Source organism: Strongylocentrotus purpuratus, unplaced genomic scaffold, assembly GCF_000002235.5.
Source record: "Strongylocentrotus purpuratus isolate Spur 01 unplaced genomic scaffold, Spur_5.0 spur5_scaffold_14, whole genome shotgun sequence".
Taxonomy (NCBI): Eukaryota; Metazoa; Echinodermata; class Echinoidea; order Camarodonta; family Strongylocentrotidae; genus Strongylocentrotus; species Strongylocentrotus purpuratus.
In genome coordinates this window covers 34,694,708-34,709,236 of record NW_022145599.1, presented here as the reverse complement: position 1 = coordinate 34,709,236, position 14,529 = coordinate 34,694,708, and the positions used below count along the sequence as shown (strand labels likewise).

General features: G+C 41.8%; 2 protein-coding genes across 2 annotated transcripts in view; one reads left to right on the top strand and one right to left on the bottom strand.

Annotated features, from left to right (window-relative positions):
- Positions 1-1,143: 1,143 nt before the first annotated feature.
- On the bottom strand, positions 1,144-5,148 carry LOC115923864 (uncharacterized protein K02A2.6-like). The gene has a single exon (XM_030985254.1). The coding sequence runs from the start codon at positions 5,146-5,148 to the stop codon at positions 1,144-1,146; it is 4,005 nt and encodes a 1,334-aa protein (XP_030841114.1).
- Positions 5,149-6,772: 1,624 nt separating this feature from the next.
- LOC582913 (TBC1 domain family member 16) overlaps positions 6,773-14,529 on the top strand; it is a 29,178-nt gene continuing 21,421 nt past the window's right edge. Inside the window, exon 1 of the mRNA XM_782846.5 lies at positions 6,773-6,854. The gene's annotated coding sequence lies outside the window, so the exon portion shown is untranslated. The remainder of the gene's footprint in view (positions 6,855-14,529) is intronic.

Here is a 14,529-nt window from a genome sequence, read left to right as displayed (position 1 = left end):
GGTCGGGAGCTTGCCTCCAGGGGCGGATCCCGCCGGCGGCAGGCGAGGGGACGAAGAGGGGGCCCAATTTGTGAGAAAGTAGCCAGCCGGTGAATAAGCGGGGGGTTATATAGGAGCAATATTTTTTTTTTTTGCCCTCGAAAATTTGCAAATTCCCCCCGTGCCCCCCTGAGCACCAGGGGAGGGGGCCCGTCTCCAAATAAAGGTCAAATTAACGTGTTTTTACCTGCTTATCCCAGGGGAGGGGCCGACCCCCCCCCCTCCCGTACCCTCTCCCTGAATCTGCCACTGGCTTGTTTTATATTATTAACAGAAAATTATTGTTCACCTATAAAATGTACTCATAAGAATGTTACATTTCTAATCTTTAGCAAGTGTCTCATTTGAATAAAATACTTTGGACAAAAATATAGTGACCTGTCAGCGTTGTAACATATTCGGTCAGACACAAGTGATACTTTTAGGTCATGTGTGTAGCATGCTTTATTATATGTATGGAATGCCAAGTGTTACAATCCTTGGCTATGAGATGCCAATACATAACATCTCCCTTTTCCTGTTTCAATGAAAGGTTAATTGGCACATAAATAACTGCATAAGAATAATACTTTGTTTTCAACTGAGTTCGTACTGAGTCCAATTTATGAGTTCTCATTTGGCGTAGTCATTCACGCTTTGTAGTGTTTGGTAGACTTTTGAGTTGAGTGCATGCTTTGTAAGATCTAAATCTTTAACTCAAACTAGTATCCTGCTTTAAAGAGAGTCTACACTATCAACGCTATTATGCTCTCTAAAGGGGAGAGGTTGCAAGCACTTCACCCTTACCCTGAATCTTTACCATTCAGGCCCTTACTGACGCGGTTCTTCCTTGTTGTTGTGGTTTATTTATTAACGCTTATTCCTTCGTGGAGCTAAGAGGGGAGAGGTTACTAGCACTTCACCCTTGCTCTGAATCTTTACCATTCAGGTTCTTAACGATGTGTCTCCAATCCTATTGATCCTCAAGGTTGTCAAAAGTGGTATTTTGCATCGTATCACAATATCGCTTGTTAAACCGCTTCATCTATTCTATCTCTTGACGAGCTATAAACTAAATCTGTGCTACTCTAAACTAACAGCTTAATTATAGACGCTTCTATATCGCTAATCCATGATCAATCGCTTTGGGGGTAGGCTAACGCGTCCACTTCTTGTTTGGTAGTGGTGCTGCGAGCTGGTCTTCTTGTGAGCGTGGTCAGCCTCTGTTTGATCTGGTGCATGGATAGATGCATTGGGTACAGGTGTCTGTGGATTTGTCTGCTTGGTCTGCTCGACGAGAGGATCGGGCTGACTGGCAGCGGGCAATGTAGACGATTGCAGGGCCGGTATCACCAGGTGTGGAGCTACACCTTTGTCAGCAGGCTGGTTGTGCGGCTTGTTAGCAGACTCGGTCGTCTTCCTCAGATCTCTGCGGTTTCTCCTGTACAGCTTTCCACTGCACTCAACCAAATAAGACTTTGGTGTGTCATGCTTCTTGATGACTGTCGCTGGAAGCCATTTGCGAGTGCCTGGCAGTGGCACCATCCTTACAGGATCTCCGGGATGTAATGGAGTGAGAACCTTTCCTGCTCTGGAGTTGTAATACCTTTCGGCCTCTGCAGTCTTGCTGTCCAAGCTGTCTTTCACTGCCTTCATGTTGACCTCTTTGGGTTTCAGCAGTTGTTTGCTTGTGGGGAGGAGATTGCGAGGTCTCCTACCCATCAGAAGTTGTGCTGGTGACAGGTCACAGCTGGCTAATGGAGTTGTTCTGTAGTCCAGGAGTGCCAGCTGCCTGTCGGCACACTTTCTCCACATTCTCTTAACCGTCTGTACCGCTCGTTCTGCCTCACCATTCGCTTGAGGGTATCGGGGTGATGATGTCACATGTTCTATACCGTAGCTGGTACAGAATTCTCTGAATTCTTGTGAGCTAAACTGTGGACCATTGTCGCTCCTCACTTTCAGGGGAATCCCATGCCTAGCGAACTGTTTCTTCAGGCGGTCGATAACGGCAGCACTGCTGGTTGACGCCATCTTGTCGACCTCTATGAACTTTGAAAAGTAGTCCACTACCAGAAGATATGCACTGCCTTCCCACTCGAACAGGTCTGAACCAACTTCGGCCCATGGTAAGTCTGGCAGCTTTGTTGGCTTTAGAGGCTCTGCCGGTTGTTTGTTCTGATAGGAGTTGCACTCTGCACAATCTTGTACTAGCCTCTCTATATGTTGACTCATACTTGGCCAGTACAGTGCCTCCCGTGCTCTCTTCTTGCACTTGACGATCCCGAGGTGAGAACCATGAATCTGTGCTAGCATACTATTTCTCATGCTAGGCGGTACCACAATTCTCATCCCTTTGTAGATGACACCATCAGTGACTGCTAGCTCATCTCTGATGCTCCAGTACTCTCTGATCGAGTGTGGTGTCTCCATCCTGGTGTCGGGCCATCCTTTCATGATTATAGCGTGAAGTTCGTTGAGCTCATTTGCAGTACACTTCTGGAACTCTGCATATCTGTCTGGTGCTACTGCAATATGATCAATGATATTGACCAAGAGGGCTGGTGCATCTGGCTCAGTCTCAGGAAGATTTGCCCTACTCAGAGTGTCTCCCAATACTAGGTCTTTTCCAGGTACATAGTGGACATCTAGGTCATAGGCATACAATCTCAGCAACATTGACTGCAGCCTCATCGGAGCTGACAGGAGAGGCTTGTTGAAGATCGACTGTAGAGGCTTATGATCGGACTGCACTGTGATGCTTCTCCCGAATATGTATGGGTGGAATTTCTTACAGCTGTGCAGTATCGCGAGCATTTCCTTCTCGATCTGGGCATACCGCATCTCTGTTGGTGTCATTGCTCTGGACGTGTAGGCTATCGGCTGTCCCTCTTGCAGAAGGACACCTCCTACTGCATAGCTGCTGGCATCGCATTGGATAGTGAGGTCTTTCTTACCATCATAGAAGGCCAAGACTGGTGTTGAGGTACAGTGCCTCTTCAGTTCATTGAAGCTCTGTTCTTCTCTTGGCCCCCAGTGAAAGGCGACGTCTTTCCTTGTCAGCTGTCTCAGAGGCTCGTCCACTTCACTCAATTTGTCAATGAACTTTGACAAGTACTGAAGAAATCCCAGGAACCTCCTGACTTCTTCCTTGCTTTCTGGTCTCGGCATCTCAGCAACAGCTTTGACCTTGTCTGGGTCAGGAGCGAGACCATTTTCAGTTACTAGGTGTCCCACATACTTCACTCGAGACTGGCGAATGTGACATTTGGTGAAGTTGAGCTTCAGGTTGCATTCAGTTGCTTTTGCTACAACCTTCTCTAGGATCTCATCATGAGACTTCAGATCCTTCCCAGCAATGAGGATATCGTCCATAACTGCTCTGGCTCCTTCTATGTCACTTAGCATTTCATCCATTATGCGTTGGAACAGCTCTGGAGCACTCTTGATGCCAAAGGGTAGGCGGAGCCATCGGTATCTGCCAACTGGAGTGTTGAATGTTGTCAGCAGACTTGACTCATAGTCGATTTTGATCTGTAGAAATCCTGACTTTGCGTCGAGGACGGAGAATACCTTTGCTCCTTCCGGCATGTCTGCTACAACCTCTTCTACAGTGGGAATTCTGTAGTGCTCCCTTCTGATGGCACGATTGAGGTCCTTAGGATCTAGACAGATCCTCACCTTTTCTCCTTTGACCACCGTGACCATTGAGTTCACCCAGTCTGTGGGTTCTGTAACCTTTGTGAGGTGTCCATCTGTCTCCATTTCCTTCAACTTGGCCACTATTTTCTCTGCCAGTGCCTTGGGCTGTCTCCTTGGGGCATGAATGACAGGCTTCACAGTGGGATCAATCTTCAATGTATACGTTCCCGGGAGACATCCTGTCAAACTCAGTAACTCTGGATATTCTTCGATGCTGTGAAGTCGTCTAATTAGCTTGAGCATTTTGCTTGCTTCACCTGAGAGAAGAACTGGCTTGGATGCTGCATCTACTACATAATATTTTACCTCAATGCATGCATCTTTGTAGCGTGTTGGGAGAACTGCTGATCCTATCACTCTCAATTCATGTTCAGTGTATGAAGCAAACTTGGTGCGGGTCTCTTCAAGCTTCTCACTGCACTGTAATGTGTTGAAGACTTGGATTGGCATTATGGATTGTGCAGCTCCGGTGTCGATTTGACCTTCAACTTCTTTACCTTGGATGTTGACAGTTTCATACCATTCATCCTTGGCCTTGCCGCCACCTACTTGGTGTACTGCTCCAATCTCATATGCGAAATCGTCTGATCCAGACTCGTCACTCTCCTGAGCGCTTTCACGCTGCTCCACTCTGTAAGCGCTTTGTTTCCTCTGGCACACTGCAGCAAAGTGGTTTTTTCTTTTGCAGACATTGCAGGTCTGGCCCATGGCCGGACATTTCTCATGGTCCGTGCTGTAGCCACACCTGGTGCATTTTTCCTTCTTGTGTGCGTAGTTATCCTGGCGATAGCCTTTGTTGGGACCAGCTTTCCTTCTCTGCAGCTGCCCTCTGGCCTGCCTTGAGATTGCGTTAACTTCTCCCAGCTGTATCATCTTTATGGAGTCTTGAGATAGCTCATGGTTCTGCCCAACATGAATTGCCTTTTGAAGTGTTAGGGAATCTCCTTCGTCAAGGCATTTCTCTCTAACACTCGGGTGTAGCGAACGCAGGACTATTGCATCCCGCAACATTCTATCTTCCTCTTGATAATCACAGTCCTTTATGAGGATCTTCAGGTCAGTGACAAAATTGTCAAATTTCTCACCTTCTTCCTGTTTCCTTCTATTGAAGTTAACCGTGGCCCGGATTTGGTTTCGTTTCGGCTTCACATACTCTTCATATTTGCCATAAACCCCTTTCAAAGTTTCATCTTCTGCAGGAATCCGTTGCCCGTTTGCACCTTCTCCACTGGGCTGCCAATCAAATATCTGGTAAATTTCTCTGCCTTTGTCCCCGATGTAAGTCATGAGATAGTTGACCTTTTCTACCTCTGATTTCCCTGCAAGAGGACCTTTGAATGTAAACTCGCAGTGCTGTTTGAATCTGCGCCACTCTTTCAACAAATCAAGTGCTGACCAGTTCATGGAGGGCTTGTCATTCGAAGCCATCTTGTAGCTGTCCTCTCCCTATGCAACTGTGTCAAACTCGGGCTCACACACACTACTCTCACTTCCAATATTCAATGTGTATACAGCGACAGTCAACTCTGTGTGTACTTACACCTGTGTGTGTATGAGTGTGTGTAGCTTGTTGCCTGCAGTGCTGTGGGCTAGCTCCTCAGCATGAGTCACAAACAATGCAGATTGCAGTAAAAGTTTCACTATTTATCACTGTTCACAGTTGATTTCTTGTCCCTTTCCTGACTGTGTGGAATCACAAATGTATCAGTATTCTCCTGTAGAACATCTTTTCCATCATAACGTCGGCTTATGGGTCGAAATCCGTACTACCATGTAACATATTCGGTCAGACACAAGTGATACTTTTAGGTCATGTGTGTAGCATGCTTTATTATATGTATGGAATGCCAAGTGTTACAATCCTTGGCTATGAGATGCCAATACATAACAAGCGTCACAAATAAGATATCAAAATATGCTTATCTGACAGTAATTAAATGCCTAAAACCAAGAGATGGCAAGCCCGGGTACAGTTGTTTAGGGTGCACAGTGCCCCCACACTTTGTAAGGTACTCCTAAAGTGCCCCTTTCTACATAGGAAAAGTGCCCCCTTTTACTTCAGATAAGTGCCCAGTAATTCGAGTCTGAGAGATGCTCATTTTACTGTGCCCTTTTCTTTTGTAATAAGTGCCAATTCCCACCTCAGATAAGTGCCCCTTTTTATTTTGACACGTGCCCTCTTTTCTTTCTAATAAGTGCCCTTTTTCCTTCTAATAAATGCCCCTTTTCTTGTTTGATAAGAGCCACTTATGACACCTTTGATAGATACCTCGATTAAAATTTCCTTCGAAAAGTGCCTATTTTCTTTGTATTAAGTTCCCCTTTTAATTCTTACAAGTGCCCCTGTTTATCTTTAGTAAGTGCCCCTTCACCTTTTATAATTACCTCCTTTCAAATCTGAGAGAGTGTCCCGCTTATAATTGTACGATCGAGTGCCTCTTTACCTTTGTATGCCCTCTTTTCATTATTATAATTGCGGCCCTTTTTTTTAATCTCCGATGAGTGCCCTTATTCAAATTTGAGAGAGCTAGGTGCCCCCTTTAAATCTGTAATAATTGCCCTTTTTTCTTTGTTATAAGAGGCTTTTCTGCTAATTAATTGTCATGCATATAAGTGCCCTTTTCATCTCTGGTGAGTGCCCCTTTTTAAATGCAAGGAGTGCCCCATTTTCACCTCTGGTATTCCACTTTGTACTTTGACATGTGCTCTTTTTTTTTCTCCGAATAAGTGTCATTTTCCTTTGGCTATGTGCGGTTTTTGTGCCCCCTTTTCCTTTCCCCAAAATGAGCTCTTTATTTAAAGCGATGTAGGCATGTAGCCCCTGATTTATTTATTAATTATTTACGCTCGCTACGCTCTACTTGATCGTAAATACTTTACCCCCCCCCCCTCCCTTCCCTCTCTCTCTCTCTCTCTCATTTTGAAAAACGTTCCGTCGGGCCTTAAATGGGCGCCCATTGCTTTGTTTCTCTTCAAAATTCTCGTTTGTTGTTGCGTTTGCTCCGGCGTTTGCTGATAAGATTTTGGTTGACGGGGATAATCCCAATCCCTGCGCTGCGCATAAAAGCGGAACAATTTTGCTAGATCATTCAAACGGCTGGGTATGCGTCTGTTGTGAAATTTTGCGGAAATAGGTAAGAATTTTGTTTTGTTATTATTGTGTCAGTATTTAGAACTTAAGTGCCGTTTACCTGAAACTATGTCGAAATTTTAAAAAGTATACAATACCCTGTTAAATATTTTCTTGTTCTTCTTTCAACAAACTCTCCATATGCTCACAAATCATACAAAATATGTTGAAAGTGTTTTCTTGTGCCAGCTAGTCCCATTAATTTTAATCTGTGTAATGTATCGTAGCTTTTGACGTTTGTTTTGTGACTTGTGCATTTGTGTAGACTGTTGTGTGTGTGTGTGCGCGCGTGTTGTAATTGTGTCTAACTTCTGTTGGAAAAAAAAATGGACTAAATTACAAATCATAATGTACATTCTTTTCACCATTCCGTCACAAGTCATATAGACTAGGTCTAGGCCCAGACCTTTAGATTCTAGTGTATTTTCTACATTTTTTTTCTCCAATTTTAATTTTGATAAGAATAGATCTAGACCTCTAGATCTAGACCTATTTTGAATTGGTGTTTTATTGTATGCACGACAAGACAGTCATAACTTTCCCCATAGGAAAGTGAAAAGTATGCCGCAGACCTGCCGCAGACCTGCCGCAGATCTGCCGCAGACCTGCCGCAGACTTTTAGTCTGCGGCAAAGAGTATGCCCAAGTATGCGACAGAAAGAAATTTTGCTGCAGACTTGCCGCATACCAGTATGCCACAGGAACAGTCTACGGCAGATCTGCGGCAGGATGAAATTTTGCTGCAGACTTGCCGCATACTAGTATGCCACAGGAACAGTCTGCGGCAGATCTGCGGCAGATCTGCGGCAGGATGAAATTTTGCTGCAGGCTTGCCGCATACTAGTATGCCACAGGAACAGTCTGCGGCAGATCTGCGGCAGGATGAAACTTTGCTCCAGATTTGCCGCATACTAGTATGCCACAGGAACAGTCTGCGGCAGATCTGCGGCAGGATGAAATTTTGCTGCAGACTTGCTGCATACGAGTATGCCACAGGAACAGTCTGCGGCAGATCTGCAGCAGGATGAAACTTTGCTCCAGATTTGCCGCATACTAGTATGCCACAGGAACAGTCTGCGGCAGATCTGCGGCAGGATGAAATTTTGCTGCAGACTTGCTGCATACGAGTATGCCACAGGAACAGTCTGCGGCAGATCTGCAGCAGGATGAAACTTTGCTCCAGATTTGCCGCATACTAGTATGCCACAGGAACAGTCTGCGGCAGATCTGCGGCAGGATGAAATTTTGCTGCAGACTTGCCGCATACGAGTATGCCACAGGAACAGTCTGCGGCAGATCTGCGGCAGGATGAAACTTTGCTCCAGACTTGCCGCATACTAGTATGCCACAGGAACAGTCTGCGGCAGATCTGCGGCAGGGCGAAACTTTGCTCCAGACTTGCCGCATACCAGTATGCCACGTAGGAACAGTCTGCGGCAGGTCTGCCACAGGAAATCCCATTAAAGTCTAATAGGGCCAATTGAAACCAATCATCTCATGCATATTCATTATTACTTTACACGTGTGACAGAAAAATACATTTATCATGATTTGTTAAGCAAATTAAGACAATGCACATCATTTTTGTGATTTCTATTTTCCTTTTGCCATTATTAACTAATAGATTATTTTGTCTGATCATGTTACAATTACATTCACGTTTAAGCAATAGATATATTGATTACTAACCAAGAAACTATGATTACTAACCAAGAAACAATATACATATTTAGTATATATATGTGTACGAGCCTATGTCACTTTAAATGTTTCTCTTGAATACACTTCAAATGATCAATGTGATGAAGTTAATACAATTGAGAATAGAATATACCTAATTGGTAATATATATATATATATATATATATTGGTATTACCTAATTGGTAATATCGATATTGCCAATATCGATTATGAAGTATCAATCAGTTTATCACTGGTTCTTCTACATGCATACTTTATTGCCACGTACTGGATATGAAAGAGTATGCGGCAGGTCTGCAGCAGGTCTATATGAGATATGAATATTCATGACGAAGAGTCTGCGGCAGGTCTGCAGCAAGTCTGCGGCAGACCTGCCGCAGATTCTTCATCATACTGAAAGTATGCGGCAAGTCTGCCGCAGACTTGCTGCAGACTTGCCGCATACTGAAAGAGTATGCGGCAGGTCTGCAGCAAGTCTGCGGCAGACCTGCCGCAGACTCTTCATCATACTGAAAGAGTATAAGCAAGAGTATGCGGCAGGTCTGCAGCAAGTCTGCGGCAGACCTGCCGCAGACTCTTCATCATACTGAAAGAGTATGCGGCAAGTCTGCAGCAAGTCTGCGGCAGACCTGCCGCAGACTCTTCATCATACTGAAAGAGTATGCGGCAAGTGTGCGGCAGACCTGCCGCAGACTCTTCATCATACTGAAAGAGTATGCGGCAGGTCTGCAGCAAGTCTGCGGCAGACCTGCCGCAGACTCTTCATCATACTGAAAGAGTATGCGGCAAGTCTGCAGCAAGTCTGCGGCAAAACTAATTTGCATGTGAAAAAGATGACTGTCTGCGGCAGGTCTGCCGCAGATCTGCGGCAAGTCTGCCGCAGGAGTATGCGGCAGACTCATTTCTTTCCTATATATCTCCACCAACTAAAGAGATGTCTCTGATCTTCCTAAACCGTTTCATGAAGACTGAAGAGCTTACTAACTAGACATCTCATGAAATATGTCGATCGAAAATTGACATTTCTGGCACTTTTGTGAGCATAATCCAGACTAGTCAATTCAATAAAAAGAGAAGAAAACAAAAAGTAAAGTTAAATTTTAACTACTTCAGTGCATAACCAGGATAACATTTGTTTGCATACTAGAAACTGTACTAAACTCATTTTCAACATAATCATGATAATTGCGAGGAATAAGCTTACAGGTATTCAGTGTATGAGTAGAAATGAATAGCAGGTGTACAGTTCAGTATAGATAATACAAATTAAGTTAATTAGTTGACATGATTAAACAAGCTGAAATGTTGGGAATAGAATCATTTTAAACTGACATTTGAATTGTGAAAAGGCGGTCTCATTTCAGAGGGGAGAAAGAAGTATGTTCAACAGACAACAGATTTATTTTTATTTTGTTATCAATGCATTGTCATTGAGTTTGACAAGTTAATCTCAGTAGCTGATGACTTGAAAACAGCATTCTGGACTGTGTGACAGTCACTTATTGTCTGATAGATCTACTTTTTGCACGCTTGTCTTTTCATTACTATAAAAATCTGTCATTTTTTGTTAGTCATAGATCATGAGTTTGAAGTTTTTCCAACTTTTCTATGAATAATTCAGGAAATTCATAGTTCAAAGATTTTGTTTTGCCTAAATGAGCTAATAAAATTGATTCTCTAGCATGTCACTTAGTCATAAAAGTTGAGCTTTATTGGAAATAATATATGCCATGATGAAACTCACTTCTAATGACTTGGTTTTGTTCAAAGGGTGCTTGCTTTCCTACAGTGCGCCCCCCCCCCCCATTAGTTGGCATAATTTCATTTATTTTTGTTTATTTGTTTTATTTGCTTGTTGATTGAGCTCAGTCAAGTAGTTAAGAACAAGGCTGACTGTCGCTCATTGTCTAATTTGCCATTTTCATTTTTTGATAATTGATAACAATGAACAATTATTATTTTGTGTAAAATGAGGTGAATGGGAACTTTTGAATTGAACTGAAAAACTGATGTTATCAACATTTTATCACGGGCATTGACCAAATTGCTGAATCTTTTGCAACGTGAAAAAAACAAAAACAAACAAAAAACACTAAGGAATAAAAGAATTTTGGGGTAAATGAGAACTATATATATTGAAAAAATGTTTTTGACACATAATATTTATTTCCAGGAACAAAGACCCCTTTCATTTTATTTATGTTGAAGTTGAACGAGATGGGTCTGCTTCATTCCTGGATAGAAAAATCACTTTTTTCATTAAAAAACGACCCAACAGGCCAACACACACTGATTGCTAGATGATTTTGTTGTATGTTAAAGACATTCTGCAGTAATGTTCGGGAACATTTTAGCTGCTCAGGGCCAGATGGTTATGGACTCAGTTATTCACCATGCGCATGGTGAATACATGATCAGCCTGCCGTGATGCACACAAAGATTACCGCAGAACGTCCTTAAAGAATAAAGAGTGTGCATTCTTATATTTACCATGTCTGTATTGGTCGTATTGTGACAAACCTTATCAAACCTTTAAAGGTACTATGTCCCATTTGCAGGCCAAAAAAATGAAAAAGTTAAATTCCAACTGCATTTGAAAGATAATACTTATTTAGAACTTCCCTAAAAAAGGTGGGGCTTGAAAATGTCTTCAAGTGGGAAAATAATGACTATTAGTTGTCAAATCGACTTTAGGGCTATAGAGCCCAAAAGTAATAGTCTTGATTTTCAGACAATTGAACCAAATGGTCATACGTTTTATGCTGCGCAAAGATTCAATCAGGTTAATCTTGGCCATCACAAGAAGCGGGTTATTGATGTAGACAAATGCTCATGTACATGTACCCTTTACAACTCTTTTCATGTATGTTATTACTAAAGAAGAAAAAAAGCCAGTCAGTCACTCAATAGTGTCTGACAGTGAAGTCTAGCAAGTAAACGGGTTTCCTTGCATAATTTGAATATGAGGACACTGCTAACGTTTAAATTTCACAGGTAGGACATACATGACATATTCATAATTCCTGCAAAGTTCTACAGAATTTGAGGTTGGCTGCAAAAGGGACATAGTACCTTTAAGTGGCAAACAAGCTTCCTGTCTATTGAAACTCAGGAAATACATGTAGAAGTATTCTGTTATTTACATTAACCAATTTCATACCAGAAGTGGGTGGTCTCTGTATTGCGTCTATAGGAATGAGAGAATGGAGTATAGTCAAGGGGTTAAGTTGTCCAAAGCATGACTCATGTTTTGTTTAGAACTATTCTTCCCTCCGATGCAATGTAGTAAAACAAAAACATTAAAAAAAAAAGTACATGCGATTGCTTTTCACTTTGTTTTGGATGATTGCAAACCAATTACTTTCATTCACACAAGACATTGAGATGATTCCTCTATGCTTCGGAATACCGTAGGCTTCCTATTGAGTTGTGGAATGCTCCTTCAGCTGATGAATTTAAGTCTTCACTTAAGATATTCTGTTTAAATTAAGTTTCCTTCTGATAATGTTATTGTTTTATTGTTGACTTTTAAATGCTTCATGAAATTTTCTCTTTGCACACCAGTGCACACTTATTTTGTGAATTGTAAGATTATAAACAATTTCTTGAATGAAATATTTGTTATTCATCAGGTCATTTATTGATGATGGATAAATTAACAACAACATTTAAAATGTGATATACAGTCGAACCTGTCTACAGTGACTGCCCAAGGGAAACAAAAAATGTGGTCCTTGTAGACAGGTGGTCTTTGAAGACAGGTGGTCACTAAAGCAGGTTTGACTGTTTATCGATTAAATATCGCGCAGGTATCCTGAGTTTTGATTTGTACTCCACTTAAGGGTTCATGTTATAGTGGAAATTGAAAAATCAAATTTTTATTCTTTTACACCCTAATATTTACCAATATTACAGTGTACAGATCCAAGGGGAATTCCAAATCTCAAAAATGTAATTTAAGGGCTTACAGAGTTACAGTGTACTGTACATAGTTTAGAACACTGAGGGCAGCAATGCTGAATGCATCTTGGTTTTTCCATGATTTATATGTACCTTCATTTCAAACATGAAATCAATCCATTGAAAAATAACTGATTTATTTGCAGTGACAAGCAGCAAGCAACCAATGTCCTGTGGTATTAAAGACATTTATTTATATTTGCCACTGTGTACTAGGGCAAACTACATGTAAATGGATGTTGTTCGTCTCATTATATTCACATGGATACCGGGTAATCCAATTGTGCATACATGTTAGTTTAATCATTGAGGGCAGCACCAAAATCTTATGTACAGCGTGTCCACACACAAAACAATTTATCCCGAAACTCTATAACGAAACGTCGTATAAAGAATCATAGTATAAATTTCAAAGTGTCCACACACAAGAAACTTCATATAAATAATCATCGTATAAATTCAAGGATGTCCATAAACAGAAGAAAGTAATCCTGAAACTCTACAGTCTGGTCTCCTTTCGCTCGAGGTCACGTTAAGCCCCGCCCAGTTAGTTACACTAGTTACACTCCCCCTGTCCACACACAACATTTTCGTGATTAGGCGTGATTCTTTATTGAGTTTCAGTTCGAAACGATGCCCAAACCTGCGTTTCATTAGACTAGTTTCGTTATACGACGTATCGTTAGTGAGCGTCCACACACACAATTTCATCGTAAAACTATCGCGAAACGGTATCACTATCGCGAAACGGTATAGCTAATCACGGAAAATGTTGTGTGTGGACAGGGGGGTATTCTCCGTTATACATGTACATGAACATAATCACTTTTGTATGAACTGTATGATAATTTAATCTTATCAGTGACTGTGATACATGAAGATATTCAATTGATATCAGCCAAAACTGGCAAAAGATCCTGACACTTAACGTCTATTGAAATGATTGTGCGATCATGTACAAATACTGTGTACATGTAATGGTACATGAATATTGCAAAATATAATTAAAGTCATTAATATTCCAATTTCAATACATTTTCTTTTCAATTTCAACTTTATTTTTACTTTGCAGTAACCCAACAGATGACCCAAAACATATATCAGTTTAACCTGACAACCAATTAACCATACCAAAATGGTAAGAGACTTTAAATGAAAATATTAAAAAATGTGTGAATGAAATTATTTACATTTACAAGAGTGCCCTTATGGAAATTGGTGCAAGCTTGCCGCGAGCTTGCAGTGCAAGCTTGCAGCAAGCTTGATCTGCGAGCTTGTTTCAAGCTCGTTACTAGCTTGCAGGGTTCCAAAAATGCAAATGAGTTATATCTGTCAGCCAATCAAAACAGAGGAAATATATTTTCAGGTCTAACAATCTGCAAGCTTGCAAGCTTGCCTGCGAGCTTGTTGCAAGCTTGCATGTAAGCTTGCAGCAAGCTTGTTGCGAGCTTGCAAGCTTGCAGATTGTTAGATCTGAAAATATATTTCCTCTGTTTTGATTGGCTGACAGATAAACTCATTTGCATTTTTGGAACCCTGCAAGCTAGTAACGAGCTTGAAACAAGCTCGCGGCAAGCTTGAAACAAGCTCACACAGCAAGCTTGCAGATATTGAATTATATTTGCAGGTCTAAAAATCTGCAAGCTTGCCTGCGAGCTTGTTGCAAGCTTGCTGCGAGCTTGCATGTAAGCTTGCAGCAAGCTTGTTGCGAGCTTGCAAGCTTGCAGATTGTTAGATCTGAAAATATATTTCCTCTGTTTTGATTGGCTGACAGATAAACTCATTTGCATTTTTGGAACCCTGCAAGCTAGTAACGAGCTTGAAACAAGCTCGCGGCAAGCTTGAAACAAGCTCACACAGCAAGCTTGCAGATATTGAATTATATTTGCAGGTCTAAAAATCTGCAAGCTTGCGCAAGCTCCCAAGCTGGTAAAAAAAGAGAAGCGTGCAATCTTGCAGCGAGCTTGCATGCTTTTGCAAGCTTGCGTGGTAAAAAATCCAAATGGTACCCTCAGCCA